The 17845-nt window shown below is 36.3% G+C and overlaps 1 protein-coding gene across 2 annotated transcripts in view; it reads right to left on the bottom strand.

The window, feature by feature from the left end:
* The window catches only part of LOC148944763 (sodium- and chloride-dependent GABA transporter 2-like), a 187454-nt gene that overhangs the window by 133279 nt on the left and 36330 nt on the right, over positions 1–17845 (bottom strand). Inside the window, exon 1 of one of the 2 annotated variants that reach the window (XM_089100671.1) lies at positions 11350–11497. The exons of the other annotated variant lie outside the window; for it this stretch is intronic. Within the exon in view, the coding sequence (XP_088956797.1) occupies positions 11350–11482 (133 nt within the window). The 5' untranslated portion in view covers positions 11483–11497. Of the gene's footprint in view, positions 1–11349; positions 11498–17845 lie in introns of those variants that run through there. 2 annotated transcript variants of the gene reach the window in all.

The following is a 17845-nucleotide window of genomic DNA, read 5'->3' as shown; positions in this document are numbered from 1 at the left end:
CCCCATATTACCATCTTAGAATACAGGAATATTTTCAGTTTATAACTAAGCTGTGTATTTTTTAGACAGCTTTAAGACTAGGACATTTCTTAAGTGATTTTTAAAGACATTTTTTAAGACTAAGGCATAGTTAGAGATATTCTTAAAGGCATATTTAAGACATTTTAATCTCTTATTAATGTTAGTGAGTCATTGTACGGTCGGTAGAGTCCATAAAAACCGCATTTCCTATCCGTCCGTCCAAATCCAATTTTCCCCTATCATGCCAAAGGATCGCATGACATAGAAATGTTTTTTTTTTAATAGATAATCTTCACGCATACATTTATTCCCCCATATATTACCATCTCAGAATAAGGGAATAATTATGGTTTATAACAAAGCTGTGTATTTTTAAGACATCTTTAAGACTAAAACATTGAAGACATTTTTTAAGCCTAAGGCATAGTTAGAGATATTCTTAAAGGCATATCGAGTCAATATAGCGAAATTTAACCTGCTCGAATCACTATGACAAGATTACAACTTTTCATGTCAATACAGGAAACACGACAAGAGAAAAGCAAAGCTTCAAGGAATGAGCCCTCCCTATTGGCCTTTACCCCCTAGTCTACTCTACACCCTGGGAAATATAATTGTCAGAAAATTGTTATATTTTTAAGCTTCAGTTTTACCAGCTAAACTTCAGTTAAACTTCAGTTTCAGGTTCAAATTATTCAGCATATTAGATGGAAACACGAACAAATTTTGAAAGAGACGAATTTACTTGAACAAAATTTAAAAATACTATAAAATTTCCCATCTGAACAATGCAATTTAAAGCATTATCACAAAATTTTAAATCAGGGAAACACGCGAATAAAAGTTTTTAAGGATTGAAACACGCAAGCAAAACAATGAAAAGTTGGAAATGCGCTAACAAAATTATCATAAAACCGGAAAGACATGAGCCAAAATTGGAAGAAAAAGCCTGAAAATCTATCGAGCAGGAAGTTGAATAGCACAAAATTCATCACCTCACCCACATAACTAGCTTTGACTAACTAGCTAGGTCTGCATGCGTAGGTGCACCTACCTAAATATAGCTACTTAAATCTACCTACCCAGGTATTGCACCTACAAAGGTTTAGCAAGTTTTGAAAAGACTGATTGACTTGAACAAAATTAAAAAATAACGAATTTAGGTGAAAAGCTGGGTTAGGTTAAATTAACTTTAGCTGCATTACCCTAGGTTTAAATTAGGTTATTTAGGTCGAGATAGTGCTCCACATTGCTGAAATTGTCGCCATCCAATTCATTAGGGAAACTGGCAAGTAAGCCTTTATTCCTTGTAGCTTTTTTTGATATTTCAGAAAGCTTTTCATATTATCCAAAATTGATATGCTGAATAAATTGAACCTGAAACTAAAGTTTAACTGAAGTTTAGCTGGTAAAACTGAAGCTTAAAAATATTACAATTTTCTGACCTTTATATATTCCCAGGGTGTAGCATAGACTAGGGGGTAAAGGCCAATAGGAAGGGCTCATTCCTTGAAGCTTTGCTTTTCTCTTGTCGTGTTTCCTGTACTGGCATGAAAAGTTGTAATCTTGTCATAATGATTCGAGCAGGTTAGATCTCGCTATATTGCCTCGAGAAGGACCAATTTTGGCAAAATCAGTTTTGGAAGATTTTTATGTAGTAATTGTCATTAAGACTGGAATATGAGAGTGAGCACCGAGGATATTCTTTGCCTTTCAATGGTAAGAATAGTATCACTTTAAGTATTACAGGTTTAATTTCTCCATTTAAGTCTTTAGTTCCATAAGTTTCAAAATCAAATACTGATAAGTTAAAAATGTAGAATTTTTTGCCATTGAAATTCAGAAAGCGAAAATTGTGCTTCTACTATTACGACTGGGAGTACAACTACTACCACTACTGCTGCTGCTAGTACTACTACTGCTACTATTATTCTACTGCTATGACTAGCAGCAGTAGTAATACTAGTACTACTACTGTATATCATGAGAATGCAGCTCTTGGCGAAACTTAGAAAATTAGTACTTTCTGGCTGAAGGGGGAAATTTGAAGGTTTTGTCTTGCACAGGGGTCTAAATGTAAAATCAAGTTAAAAATGTTAAAACTCTTTGAAAGGATATTAAAAAAGGAAAGAAATTAATAATTTTATATTAAATTAAAATGAGGTTTTGGAGGGATTCTGTCCTTTTTTTGGCTAAAAAGTGAAAATTCCATGATTTTTTCCAGCTTATGGGGATAAATATAGAATAAAGTAAAAATTTGAAGAAAGTTTATATAAAGATTACCCAAAAAATAGATAAAAGAAGAATCTCGTATTAAAATAGAATAAGGGTTTGGGGGATTTCGACCTTTTTTGGCTAAACCCGGGATTTCTAAGAGTTTTCCAGCTTAGCGAGCTAAATCTAGAATGAAGTTAAAGTTATGAGGAAATTTAAAGAATATACCTCTCAAAAGAAGAAACAAGGAAAATGATACTTTTATGTTACATTAGCAAGCGGGTTTGGAGGAGTTTACCCTTTGCTGGCTAAAACTGGAATTTCTATGGTTTTGCCTGGCAATTGGGGGTAAATTTAGAATAAAGTTAAAACTCGAAGGAAATTTTCTAGAAAAAAAACATGCCAAACGAAGAAATGAAGAAGATAAGAATTTCAAATTACATTAAAATGTAAGGCGTCCAAAATTTCGGCTGTGAGAATCCAATTCGAGTAAAAAGGGGACAATTAGTTCTTTTATGCTACAAAGCAAAAATTTTAGATTTTCATCGGCACCTAGATCATTCCCCTCAGAAAAAGACGCTAAGGTTGGCATATTGTATATAGGCTTAATGAGATATTTGTAAAATAAAAATGTTTTAATATTAAAATAAAAAAAGTACACTTTTATAGAATCACATTTATAGAATCACATTTTATAGAATCACATGGTTTATAGTCATAGTAGCGGTTGTCTTCACAAGTTTACAAAATGACACAAAGAATAAATATCTTAAAATGTCTTAAATATGCCTTAAAGAATATCTCTAACTATGCCTTAGTCTTAAAAAATGTCTTTAAAAATCAAATAAGAAATGTCTTAGTCTTAAAGATGTCTTAAAAATTCACAGCTCAGTTATAAACTGAAATTATTCCTGTATTCTAAGATGGTAATATGGGAGGAATAAATGTATGCGTGAGGATTATCTAATAACAAAAAAACAACATATCTATGTCATGCGATCCTTTGGCATGATAGGGGAAAATTGGATTTGGTACGAAGGATGACTCATGGCCCATCCCTCATAATAGCTGATGCGCAGATATACATCATTAAACATAAGGTTTTGAAAATTGAGTGAGTCAACTCAGTGAAATCAAGCATAAAGATATATGTCCATAGTCATTTATGACTATGTCACAGAACATTATGACTATGTCAGATTACAAACTATGCCACAGAAATCAATGTGCTACCGTCTGGCATTACTTTATCTACAACTGGAAAGGTCGATAAAATTTTGTTGATATTTTTCTATTCATTGAAATCGGTCGATTCGTCAAAATTTTCCGCCGATAGTATCTTGATCCTCTCTTGGGCAAAATCATAGTTTGGCGACACAAGATGGCAAAAAAAAAACATTTTCTCATGACAAATTATTTAATCACTGAGAAGATCAATAGAATTTTCGATTTTCGTTCAAATGAGTCTTCTTCCGACCTCTTAGGACCATTGGCTCAATAGGATCACCCCTGGGGAATAAATAGTAACAAATAAGCACACATCCGTGGTTTTTTTTCAAATTAAATAAAAAAAAAATTTTTTTTTTGCGCTAAAGTATTTTATTGCTTTCAAAAATAAAGTTGTGAGACAGAGCCAAACTTTAGCGTAAAGAACGAGGCCTTGTGGAGGGGACAGTCCCTTTCATATACGGAATAATACCTGTTCGTTTTAAGTTTTAATGTAGCTCCTTACTTTCAGTTAAAAAAAACTCGTTTTTTTTTATTTAATTTCCAAATGCTTTTCCATTAATGCAGCATTGATTTTGGTTCACCGTACATGAATAATTAAAACGAAATTCGCATATTAATTTTCCCTTTTTTTGGCTAAATGGCTTCCTCGAAATTTTGTTCTAACGTAGCTTACGAATTAACTTACGTAAGGAATTTCGATATTCGTATGTTTTTATTACGTATATCAGGGAGTTCGCCCCCTAGTCAATATCTCGCTCTTTACACTAAAGTTCGAATTTTGTTCGGATCACAAACCCCTGAATTACAAAGGCCGGTTAATTAGAATAGATAGCTCTTTTGAAATTACTAAAAAAAACTTTAGCGTAAAGAGCGAGGCATTAACTAGGTGGCGAGCCCCCTCATATACGTAATAATTTCTGTTCGTTTTAAGTTATAATGTTGCTCCTTACTTTCAGTTGAAAAAAACTTTTTTTTATTTAATTTCTGATCGTTTTTTAAATAATGCTGGGAAATCTGGCGCCTCCTTCATAGAAATGTCCCTTCCCCCAAAGAAACATCCACCATCGAAAGATTCTCCCCCGTAACCCCTACTCCAACCCCCCCCCCCCCCCCAGAAAGAAATTCTTCCTGGATATGCCTGTATGCTTCATTAACAGTTCGTTACCACAAACTATTTGAAAAAGTTCCATATTCTTGTACATAGGATTTTGAAACGTCTATTACAGGGTTCTCTTATGCGGTGAATTTGATAGTGAGCTCTCATTAAAATCACTTAACTTTTGGGAGCGTTTCTCCTTTTTTGAAAACTCTTCCAAATTTGCTCAGGCTTGTAGCTTTTGATCCGTTATATCAAATTTAATGATATTTATATATTTGGGATCAGCGTAAAAATTTCACCCCTTCGATGCATTGATTGTTATCAAAATTTATTTTTTAGAGTTACAGTTATTATTGCTCCTTGGCGCTCCCGACTTACAGTTTGATAACACAAACTATTCTATACTTCATTAATACGTCATTGATACGTATTAAACTATTTGATACGTCATATTTATACGTACTATTTGATACGTCATTAAAATATAGTTCGTTACCACACACTATTTGATACGTCATCATAGGCAGGGCAATAGAGCGGCCTAAGTAAAGAACGATGTTGGTACAATGTATTTTTTTTTTTACCCCATACCCAGGCACTTTATATCAAAGGAGTTGTCGTAGAAACTTCGAAAAGGGCTCATTAGATTGGAAATTGGAGGGGCTAGTGCCCTTTTTAATAGTCGAAAGTGATTGGAGGGCAACTAGCCCCCCCCCCATGCCCATTATTCCCCCAAACACATCCAATCAAAATTTTGAGATAGCCATTTTGTTCGGCGTAGTTGATTTCAAGATAGAAAATATGTTTTTGAGGAGGACACTCCTCCACAACCCTCAGGGCAAGGGTCTTAAGTTATGAGGGTATATAAGAACGAAATTTGCACACTGTATTATTTATTATTTTTTTCCTTTAGAGCTGGACACTTCGTATCGAAGAAGTTGTCTTAGAAACTTCGAAGGGGGCTCATTCAATTGGTAATTGGAGTGGCTTGTGCCCTTTTTAATAGTCGAAAGTTGTTGGAAGACAACTAATACCCCTTCCACGTCCACCATTTCCCAAAACACATCCAATCAAAATCTTGAAATAGCCTTTTTGTGCAGCGTAGTTGATTTCCATATAGAAAATATGTTTTTGAGGAGGACACTCCGTCACAGCCCTCAGGGCAAGGGTTTTAAGTTATGTCCTGGGGGTATATAATGTTTTTATAGAAGTTGTTGTCGTAGAAACTTCAAAAAAGGCTCATTCGATTGGAAATTCAAGGGTCTAGTGCCCTTTTTAATAGTCGAAAGTGATTGGAGGGCAACTAACCCCCCTTTCACGCCCACTTTTTCCCCAAACACATCCAATCAAAATTTTGAGATAGCCATTTTATTCAACGTAGTTTTAAGTTCTGTAAATTAGGTCTTTGAGGTCAACAGCCCCCTCACAGCCCTCAGGGCAGGGGTTGTAAGTTAAGCCCTCGGGGTATATAAGGTTTGTAAAGAACGCGTTGTCGTAGAAACTTCAAAAAGGGCTCATTCGATTAGAAATCTAAATGTCTAGTGTCCTTTTTAATAGTCGAAGGTGATTGTAAGGCAACTAGCACCCCTTCCACGCCCACCATTTCCACAAATGCATCCAATAAAAATTCTGAGAGAGCCATTTTATTCCACGTAGTTTAAAGTTCAGGAAATTACATCTTTGAGCAGGACATTTCCCCCACAGTCTTCAGAGCAAGGGTTGTAAGTTATGCCCTGGGGCATATAAGTTTTTATTGAAATCTTTATCGTAGAAACTTGAAAAAGGTCTCATTAGATTCGAAAGTCATAGAGCTATTGCCCTTTTTAATAGTCGAAAGTTATTTCGGGGCAACTAACCCCCCTCTCACGCACACCATTTACCCCAAGACATCCAATAAGAAATTCGATATAGACATTGTATTAAAAGTAGGTGTCAGGTCTGTAAATTAGGTCTTTATGGATGACAACCCATCCCCCCCAAAACCCTCAGGGCAAAGGTTGTAAGCTATGCCCTGGGAGCATGTAAGGTTTTTATAGAAATCGATGTTGTAAAAACATCAAAAAGGGTTCATTCAACTGAAAATTGAAAGGTTTAATGTCCTTTTAATAGTCGAAAGTGATTGAAGGGCAACTAACCCCCCTATCACGCCCACCATTTCCCCAACTACATCCAATCAAAATTTTGAGATATCCATTTTGTTCAACGTAATCGAAAGTTCTGGAAATTAAGTCCTTGAGGATGACAACCATCTCACAGCCCATATGGCAAGGGTTGTAAGTTATGCCCTGGAGCATTTAAGGTTTCTTTAGAACGCGTTGTCGTAGAAACTTCAAGAAGTTTCTTGAAGTTTCATGCTGGGGATAAAGTAATGTGAGGCTGCTTGCGGAATGTGCTAGCTACAATTATTTTGCATATTATGAAGTAAGAATTGTTTTCTTAACATGTTTCCTTCTCTGTAGGTAATTATTTAGGCATATCCAATCAAAATTTCGAGATATCCATTTTGTTCAACGTAATCGAAAGTTCTGGAAATTAAGTCTTTGAGGATGACAACCATCTCACAGCCCTTATGGCAAGGATTGTAAGTTGTGCCCTGGAGACATATAAGGTTTTTATAGAACGCGTTGTCGTAGAAACTTCAAGAAGGGCTCATTCGATTAGAAATTGAAATGGCTAGCGTTCTTTTTAATAGTCGAAGGTGATTGTAAGGTAACCAACACCCCTTCCACGCCCATTATTTTCCCAAACACATCCAATCAAAATTTTAAGATAGCCATTTACGTAGTTTAAAATTCAGGAAATTATACCTTTGAGCAGGACACTCCCCCCACAGGGCAAGGGTTATAATTTATACCCTGGGGGCATATAAGTTTCTATTGAAATCTTTGTCATAGAAACTTGAAAAGGGGCTCTTTCGATTGGAAATTCAAAGGTCTAGTGCCATTTTGATTAGTCGAAAGTGATTTGAGGGCAACTAACCCCCCTCGCTCGCCCACCTTTTCCCTAAACACATCCAATCAAAATTTTTAGATAGTCCATTTTGTTCAGCGTTGTTGATTTCCAGATAGAAATTATGTTTTTGAACAGGACACTCGCCTCGGGCAAAGGTTGTCAGTTATACCCAGGTGGCGTATAAGGCTTTTATAGAAAGCGTTGTCGTAGAAACTTCAAAAAGGGCTCATATGAATGGAAATTGGAATGGCTAGTGCTATTTTTAATGGTCAAAAGTGATTGAAGGGCAACAAACTCCCCTTCCACGCCCACCATTTCCTCAAATATATCCAATCAAAATTTTGAGATGGCCGTATTGTTCCACGCAGTTTAAAGTTCAGTAAATAATACCTTTGAGCAGGACACTCCCCCACAGTCTTCAGGGCAAGGGTTATAAGTTACGCCCTGGGGGCATATAAGGTTTTTACTGAAATCTTTGTCGTAGAAACTTGAAAAAGGGTTAATTCGATCAGAAATTCAAAGGGCTAGTGCCCTTTTTAATAGTCGAAAGTGATTTGCGGGCAACAAACCCCCCTCTACCACCCGCATTTTCCCCAAACACATCCCATCCAAAATTTTTAGACAGCCATTTTATTCAACGTAGTTGAGAGTTTTGGAAATGGTCTTTAAGGATGACATCCCATCCCCCCCACAACCCTCAGGGCAAGGGTTGTAAGTTATGCCCTGGGAGCATGTAAGGTTCTTATAGAAAGCGATGTTGTAAAAACATCTAACAGGGTTTATTCAATTTAAAATTGAATGGGCTAGTACTCTATTAATATTTAAAAGTGATTGAAGGGCAACTAGCCCCCCTCTCACGCCCACCATTTCCCCAAACACATCCAATCAAAATTTTGAGATGGAAATTTTTTCCACGCAGTTTAAAGTTCAGGAAGTTAAACCTTTGAGCAGGACACTTCCCCCATAGTCTTCAGGGCAAGGGTTATAAGTTATGCCCTTGGGGCTTATCCGGTCTTTGTTGAAAGTTGCTTCACAGAAACTTGAAAACTGCTTCATTTAATTAGAAGTTCAAAGGGCTCGTGCCCTTTTTAATAATCGAAGGTAATGTGAGGACCAATAACCCCTCTATCAAACCCAGCTTTCCACCAAAAACATCGAATATAAAATTTTAGATAGACGTGTTGTTAAACGTATTTGAAAGTTTTGGAAATTAGGTCCTTAAGGATGACGATCAATCCCCCCGCAACCCTCAGGACAAGGGTTGCAAGTTATGCCCTGGGAGCATGTAAGGTTTTTAAACAAAGCGATGTTGTAAAAACATCAAAAAGGGTTTATTCAATTGAAAATTGAAAGGGCTAGTACCCTTTTAATAGTCGAAATTGATTCAAGGTCAACTAACTCCCTTCCCACGCCCACCATTTCCCCAAACACATCTAATCAAAGCTTTGAGATATCCATTTGGTTCAAGGTGGTCGAAATTTTTGGAAATTAGGTGTTTTAGGATGATAACTTCCTCAGAGCCCTCGGTGCAAGGGTTATAAGTAATGCCCTGGGGGCATATAAGGTTTATATAGAAAGTTGTTGTAAAAGTTTCAAAAAGGGCTCAATTGTATGGTAATTGAAATTGCCCTTTTTAATAGTCGATTTTAATTTTAATTTTCATTGGATGTGTTTGGGGAAATGGTAGGAGTGGGAGGGGTATTGGTTGCCCTCTTATTACTTTTGACCATTAAAAAGGGCACAAGCCCTTCAAATTTTTGACCCTTTTCGAAGTTTCTATGAAAATACTTTCGATACGAAGTGCCCTGGTCTAAAGAAACCAAAAATAATACATTGTATCAACATCGTTCTTTACTTAGGCAGCGCTATTGCGCCGCCTCTGATGTATCTATGGAGCGTCTGTTTGAAAAGGGATATATTTATAATATGGCGTTTATGCCAATGGTGTATCCAGGTTTTTTTTTGGGGGGGGGGTATTTCTAAGGGGGCTGGAGGTTACAAAAAAGCTTAAAAAACGCATCAAAAAATATTTTGTATGCATTTTCGTTACGTTTTTACGAGTTGGACATAACTTTAGGGGTGTTCAAAGCGCGTAGCCCATTCCTGAATACGGCCGTTGCCCATACCAATGAACTGCCTGTAGTGCGTTACTCGTAGAAGCGAATTACTCAGAATATTTGACCATTTCAATTCAAACGGTAGCTATCTTGAAATTTGACTTGACACCAAATAGAATATTGGGGGCTTCCCAGGCATCAAAGTGCGTTCACTTAAAAGAGATTATAAGTATCAGGATTTACGACCAAATGAGCCTTCTCCCGGCTTCTTACAGCCATCTAATCTGACGGTGATAGAGAGAAAGAATGGGTATATTACTTGTTAGTTTGTGGGTTTTTGAAAACCAGCAAAACTGATGTAATTTCATAGTTAATTTATAACGGGGAACTGGGTCATATTTTGACTGAAAGAAAAAATATACTTTTTTTATGAAAAAAAACTTCATTGTTATCAAATTTCCACAAATTAATAGTAAAATCAGGCTGCAACATGAATGGAAAAAGCTGTTCAATTTAACCATGCTTAGATACGCTTATGCAGGATTTGTTTGATTATCTTATGCAACGAACACAATTTTAATGTATTTTTTTATGGAAAGATCATATATTTTGTATTTTTTTTCTTAAATAAAATGGACAAAAATAATGGAGAAAAATCACTCTTTATTAAGTTTACAACACCAAATAAAGTAGGTAACGGTATGCGAATCATAGTTGTTTATTTATTGTGCTCTTATGCTCTTATGTTGTGCTCTTTTATTGTGCTCTTAGGTGCTCTTTTGTTAGTCTGTTCAGCGTCTTTTTGGCAGGGTCAATTTTGAAAACTTTGTTCTACTTTTTACTGGTGCTGGTTTTTCAACGTATAAAATAGGCTTTCTTGATTAATTTTGTTACTCTAGGCCCACTTTTGTTACGCATGTTTTTACACATTCATTTGTGGTGTATGGATACGATACACAATAGTCAGATTAGAAAATAGTTAATTTCCTCTGATATTTTGAGTGACGGATACCGAGTTCTGAATAGTCAGTGTGCTTTACTATAAAATATTTACAGGTTGGAGTTAAGTTGGTTTATTAAAAGAATATATAGAGTAAAACTTAAATTCAACAGGAATTCTATCGTTGTAGAAAAGGTTGCGAGACAACAGAAATATCATTTGAATCATAATTAAATAATTGATTCTAAATTGTCTCAATAATTGAAATTTGCCGATGCATATAACCCACACCAAAAACTGAGTCTACATCATTCCTAGTAGGCCAAAAAAACTAAAGATACTGAAACTACACCCCCAGACCCTATCTGGAGGGAGAGGGATTACCCAGCCCCCCTCCAAAAAAAGAATATTTTGTCTGACATGTAAAAAGGTAACTAAAATACATATAAGAAAATCGTGTTTCGTTATTTTAAGTCCCCTCTCCCCACCACCCGAGCAAAATTCGTGGATACGGCCTTGTCCCATCCATACGGTTTTAAATAAGTCAAATTAGGGCACCCGCATTATTGATAGCTGAACACATAAACTCATTGTGCTTTAAAAATATCTAACAATACTACCCCCCCCCCGCCTACCATTTAATTCCAAGTTAGACCTTATTCAAAGCGCTTTACTTGCCTGGGTACGGCCTTGTCCCACCCATATGGTGTTAAAGAAGTCAAATTAGAATACTTGCATACAACATATACCCTCATTGGGCTTAAAAAATATCTAGAAATATCTCCCCCCCCACTATATCATTCCAAGCTAAACCTTATTCAAAGTGCTTTACTTGCCTCCTCCATTCTTGTAACACAAATATGGGAACCTCCATACATTTCCAAGACCAATACAGAATCCCATAGTGGATAAAATAAATTCGATTTTGTTCGACCATTCTCCACGTGGCTGTATTCTTTTTTCACTCATTTTTTCAGCCTCACAAACAGAGTCTGATTTAATTGTAATTTCGTTCTCTCTTTAGCTAACAAATTATCGAATAGAGATTATCGAATTATCAATAGAAAATATGAATGCTCACGGTATTGTGTAATATCTTTCGCACCTTTTATCATGCAGAACTCTTGAATAGAACTCAGAATTTCAACATCGAATCTAGAGACAAGTGTTTCAATATTCAAGCTTTGTTTCTTGTAAAAACTGGACATAAAAGGTGGTTTTGAACTAGGTTGGCAAAGTTGGGTCGAAACGCTTTAGAGAACGTTCAAAAGGAAAACAACATTAACTGGATTAAGTTTTCAAATCATCTAGCACACACATCCTGTGTGCATCCAATATTCAAGGCCATACAGAGGGTAGGGAGGAGGGGTGTTGGGGTCTAAGCTCAAATCAAAAACTTTAATGTGTCACAATTGAAAACTTTTTATACATAAGAATATAATTTATAATTTTATTTACTTTTCAGTAAAAATACTTTTTTGTTTCAGTATTTCTTATGGTTTCTTTTTCTCCTCTGAAACAAAATTTAAAATCAACTTTTTGAGAAAATTTACTCTATACCACACAAAATAGCCACTGTCATGATCTATCAAGTTCTTCTAAATTTCTGCAGTATGGCTAAAATAAAGTACGGGGCAATAATGAATTTGTCCTCAATGCCCAGTACTGACTCGCTATTGTCCAAAGTACGCAATCAAGAAAATACCAGAAAAAAATAATTCATTTGTTAAAATAATTATCAAAAATATATTAGTCACTGCCTTTTGCTTGTGACCGAATTATCATATTGGACTTGCAGAAAAAAAATTAACCCCAATAAATATATCAAATCATAGGCAGCGCGCTAGCGCTGCGTAAGTAAAGAACGATGTGGGCACAAAGTGTATTTTTTGTTGTTGTTTTTTTTTCTCCACCCGGGCACTTCGTATCGAAGGAGTTGTCGTAGAAACTTCGAAAAGGGCTCATTCGATTGGAAATTGGAGTGGCTAGTGTCCTTTTGAATAGTCGAAAGTGATTGGAGGGCAACTAGCCCCCCCACCCATCATTCCCCCAAACACATCCAATCAAAAATTTGATATAGCCATTTTGTTCAGTGTAGTTGATTTCCAGAAAGAAAATACGCTTTTGAGGAGGACACTCCCCCACAACCCTCGGGGCAAGGGTTTTAAGTTATGCCCTGGGGGGATATAAGGTTTTTATAGAAAGCGTTGTTGTAGAAGCTTCAAAACAGGCTCATTCGATTGGAAATTGGGAGTTCTAGTGCCATTTTTAATAGTCGAAAGTGATTGGAGGGCAACTAGACCCCCCTACTCCCATAATTCCCCACAACCCAGCCAATCAATATTGTTAGATAGGAATTTTGTTCAGCGTAGTTGATTTTCAGATAGAAAATGTATTTTTGAGGAGGACACTCCCCCACAACTCTCAGGGCACGGATTTTAAGTTATCCCCTGGGGGCATATAAGGTTTTTATAGAAGGCGTTGTCATTGAAACTTCACAACGGGCTCATTCGACTGGAAATTCGAAGGGCTAGTACCCTTTTTAATAGTCGAAAGTGATTGGAGGGCAACTAGCCCCCCCCCGCCCATTATTCCCCGAAACACATCCAGTCAAAATTTTGAGATAGCCATTTTGTTCAGCGTAGTTGATTTCTAGATAGAAAATATATTTTTGAGGAGGAAACTCCCCCACAACCCTCAGGGCAAGGGTTTTAAGTTATGCACTGAGGGCATATAAGGTTTTATAGAATGCGTTGTCGTAGAAACTTAAAAAAAGGCTAATTCGATTGGAATTTCAAAGTGATTGTGCCATTTTTAATCTTAGAAAGTCATTGGTGGGCAAATAGCCCCCCCCCCCCCACGCCCATCATTCCCCCAAACACATCCAATCAAAATTTTGATATATCCATTTTGTTCAGCGTAGTTGATTTCCAGATAGAAAATATTTTTTGAGGAGGAAACTCTCCCAGGGCCCTCAGGCCAAGGGTTTTAAGTTATGCCCTGGGGGTTTGTAAGGTTTTTAAAGAAGGTTTTGTCGTAGAAACTTCAAAAAAGCTCTTTCGATTGGAAATCCAAAAGGCTAGTGCCCTTTTTAATAGTCGAAAGTGATTGGAGGGCAACTAGCCCCCCGCCTCAAGCCTATTATTCCCCCAAACACATCCAATAAAAATTTTGAGATAATCATTTTGTTCAGCGTAGTTGATTTCTAGATAGAAAATATATTTTTGAGAAGGACACCCTCAGGGCAAGGATTATAAGTTATGCCCTGTGGGCATATAAGGTTTTTATTGAAATCTTTGTTGTAGAAACTTGAAAAAGGGCTCATTCTATTTGAAATTCAAAGGGATAGTACCCTTTTTAAGATAAGATATTTATTTCGAAAAATGACTATCACAAGCCCCGAAGGGCCGAATTCGCATTTCGAGGTCATATAATAAAAAAAAGACATTGAAATAGCACAACAACTAAAAAACTGACTAAACAATGCCAAAAACAACAATATCAGAAAGGCAAAGCCATTCATTAGTCTAAAAAACAAAAAGTGTCAAATGTAAGAAAGTTAAAAAGGCACAAATTAAAACAAAACCAAAAAAGAAAATTGAGGTAAAAATAATATTAAAAAGGTTTGAAAGAGAATATATAAAAAGGGAGGGAACGGAAGAGCCAAACGGACACCAGCATGGGTATCAGCAGTAAAAAAAAAAAAAAAAAAAAAAAAAAAAAACAAAAAAAACTAGTGGTTTATTTGATCAGTAATGAAGGGGAAAAAAGTTTTTTTATATCTGGAGGTAGAACAACGGATGGGGGACAAGATAGGGATGGGTTCAGAGACAGTACATGGCAGGCGGTGACTGGATGGGGAGTGTCTTTTGGGGAAAATGTTTTCCGTGCGAGGGTTTATTATTGCATTTTTTGCGAAACGGAGGCACAACGTTCCTCTCCTGTGCTCAAGAGTTTCCAGCTTGGCTTTTTTTTAGAAGGAGTGAATATGGTACCAAGGTTTCTTTAAAAATTATTCTTAGGGCTCTTTTTTGAATAGATTCAATTTTATAAGTAGAAGGGCCTTATTGAGTCCGCACAGCACACCATATATAGGCATAGAGTCATTAGGGAGAACACGTTGTTAATGGGGTCAATGACCTCTTTTTCCAAGGTCGATGTTGTTGTTGTTGTTGTAAGTGCACGCTCTCAGCGAATGTCAAGGTCGATTTATTTGTTGTTGTTGTTGTTTTTGGCACGCGCCAAATGTTATGAGTTTCCCGGAAACAGTTAGATCACGTGTTTCCTTCTCAGCCAATCAGCGAGTCGGTTACATCCCCTTTCTCAGCCAATCAGAGGGCTTGTTACATATAGTTTTCCCCGTTACATAACAATTCGCCCTTGAGATTTCGTATATAACGGGCATGCAATATGATTCAATTATCAGAAAGTGTTTTGACATAGTGCAAACAGCTACAATGGATAAATTTAACTCTTTAGAAGCATTGACAGTCGCAATTAGCAATGTAAGTGCATTTTTATTTTCAAACGAATTTCCCTTGGACATCCTCCAGTATATTCAGCTAAAACGCAAATATTTTCTTTTGCCCTCAAAACCTAACCCCCCCCCCCCCCAAACCATTGTTTTACAATCAAATTCTCGCAAAAAGAAATACCATTTCGATAAATTCCTTCCTTCTATATTTCCAGCTAAATCCCCCCCACCATTGTTTTACAATCAAATTCTCACAAAAAGAAATACCATTTCGTTAAATTCCTTCCTTCTATATTTCCAGCTAAATCCCCCCCCCTCACTGTTTTACAACGAAACTCTCGCAAAAAGAAATACCATTTCGTTAAATTCCTTCCTTCTATATTTCTAGCTAAAAGCGACCATTGACTTCTGTCAATTTTTAATGAAAATGCCGCTCTGGTTTTGACATAATGCTCTACGCGAGGTTAAAATTAGCTGTCACCGCTTTTCCTATGTGTTTACGAGCGCGGCAGCCAAAGTCCACAGGCACTGTTTCTCCGTCAAAATTAAATACATAAAATATTTTCTTTTACCCTCAAAACCTAACCCCCCCCCCAAACCATACAAAAAACATTAGAATCAGTTGAAAACATAAAATATATTCTTTATACCCTAACCCCCTCCCACCATTGTTTTACAAAACCAAATTCTCGCAAAAAGAAATAATTATCCTTTCGTTAAAATTTTGGCTTTTTTCAATTGTAATCTTTTCTCTAACTGAGACATCCATCGCTCTGTTGTTATTAGCCTGCGCTGATTTGACACAAGACTCCAATGTGAGGCCTATAATTAGCTGTCACCCTTTTCCAATGTGTTCACGCTATCGGTCTAGTCAAAGGGTTTTGTTTTGGCTGTCAAATTAAAACAGTTTTAAGCAAAAAGAGATTGCTGTATATTAAGCTTGTAGTTTCGTAACCTTGTATTTGTCAGAGAGCCGGTGAAAGAGAGTTATTTTCAAATTAAGTTTAACAATATATTTAGAACATTATGTGAAAGGGGGAGGGGGCAATACATTGCTTCTAACAGCTTCGATGTAAGTAAATTATGTAAAGGGGGAGGGCAATGCCTTCAATTCTACCGACATCAGTGTAAAATGAAAACAAACTATTTCTTCTCATTAAAAGTAAGGGTCTTGTATTTGTCGGAGAGCCAGTGAAAGAGATTATTTTCAAATTAAGTTTAACAATATATTTAGAACATTATGTGAAAGGGGGGAGGGGGCAATACATTGCTTCCAACAGCTTCGTTGTAAGTAAATTATGTAAAGGGGGAGGGTAATGCCTTCAATTCTACCGCCATCAGTGTAAAATGAAAACAAACTAGTTCTTCGCATTAAAAGTAAGGGCCTTGTATTTGTCGGAGAAGCGGTGAAAGAGATTATTTTTAAATTAAGTTTAACACTAAATGTACCACAGAATGGGACCGGGAGGAGCCGTCAATACAGTGCTTCTAACAGCTTCGTGGTAAGTAAAGTATGTAAAGGGGGATGGCAATGCATTCAATTCTACCGCCATCAGTGTAAAATGAAAACAAACTATTTCTTCGCATTAAAAAAAGTATTTTGACGCTGTGTAAACAACTACAATGGATAATATTGATGAACTCTTTGAAGCCTTGGCAGCTCGCATTTAGCCATGTAAGTGCCGTTTTAGTACATTTTCAAACGAAATCATTTTCCTTGGACATCCTCCAGTATATTCAGCTAAAACGTAAATATATTCCTTTACCCCCAACCCCCCAAGCCTTACAAACATCATTATAATCAATGGAAAACATAAAATATATTCTTTTTACCCTCCCGCCATTGTTTTACAATCCCAAATTCTCGCAAAAAGAAATACCATTTCGTTAAATTCACTTCCTTCTATATCCCTAGCTAAAAAGCGACCATTGACTTCTGTCAATTTTTTAATGAAAATGCCAGCTCTGGTTTTGACATAATGCTCTACGCGAGGTTAAAATTAGCTGTCACCCCTTTTCCTTTTTTTTTACGAGCGCGGAATCAAAATTAAAAATTAACTTTTTATCCTTAAAAACTAAATAAATAATATTTTTTCTTTTTACCAAAAACCATAACCCCCCCCCCCCCTCACTGTTTTAAAACCAAAGTATTTAAAAAATTATTACCATTACTTTACATTCCTTCCTTATATTTCCTAGCTAAACGCGACCAATGACTTCTGTCAATTTTTAATGAAAATGCCGCTCTGGTTTTGACATAATGCTCTACGCGAGGTTAAAATTAGCTGTCACCCTTTTTAGAGCACTTCCTTTAAAAGGTTTCTCATATCGAAATGGTTTGTTTTTCCGACAAATTAAAACGGTTTTGCAGAACAATTTCAATTTATTAAGCGCAGGCCTATGCAATCTCTATTTGGAGAAGTGAATCGAGTTATTTTCAAATTAAGATCTAACAATATTTTTTAGGACATTACTGAAAGGGAGGTGTGGGGAGGGGGTTGACAGGCCTCAAGTCTAGTACTATTTCTATAAAATGAAAACAAACTGTTTATTAGCTTGTGAAGGAAGAGGGAGGATTCTCTGTGTATATAGGTATACCCTATGACAAGAAAACTCATGTGTAAATATATACGTTGCGTCTATAGGCATGTTTTTAATTTTTTTCAGGCTTTCTTTCGATAAAGTTTCTTTTATATTCCCAGGAGGGGTGCGTGAAAACTATGCTTTTTAACTTTGATATGCAAGGCTAGAAGGAAAAGTCTTTAGGAGTTGCATAAAGCTTATATTATGCGTAAATTGAATAGCATTTAACCTATGATTGCAAATTTTCGGCCTATAAGCTGCTGGGTTAACGATCT

Source organism: Artemia sp. Qi Xiang Cuo, chromosome 14 (genome assembly GCF_049724085.1).
Source record: "Artemia sp. Qi Xiang Cuo chromosome 14, ASM4972408v1, whole genome shotgun sequence".
Lineage (NCBI taxonomy): Eukaryota > Metazoa > Arthropoda > Branchiopoda > Anostraca > Artemiidae > Artemia > Artemia sp. Qi Xiang Cuo.
The sequence above is the reverse complement of the archived record's forward strand: the minus strand, read 5'-3'. Positions and strand labels throughout refer to the sequence as shown.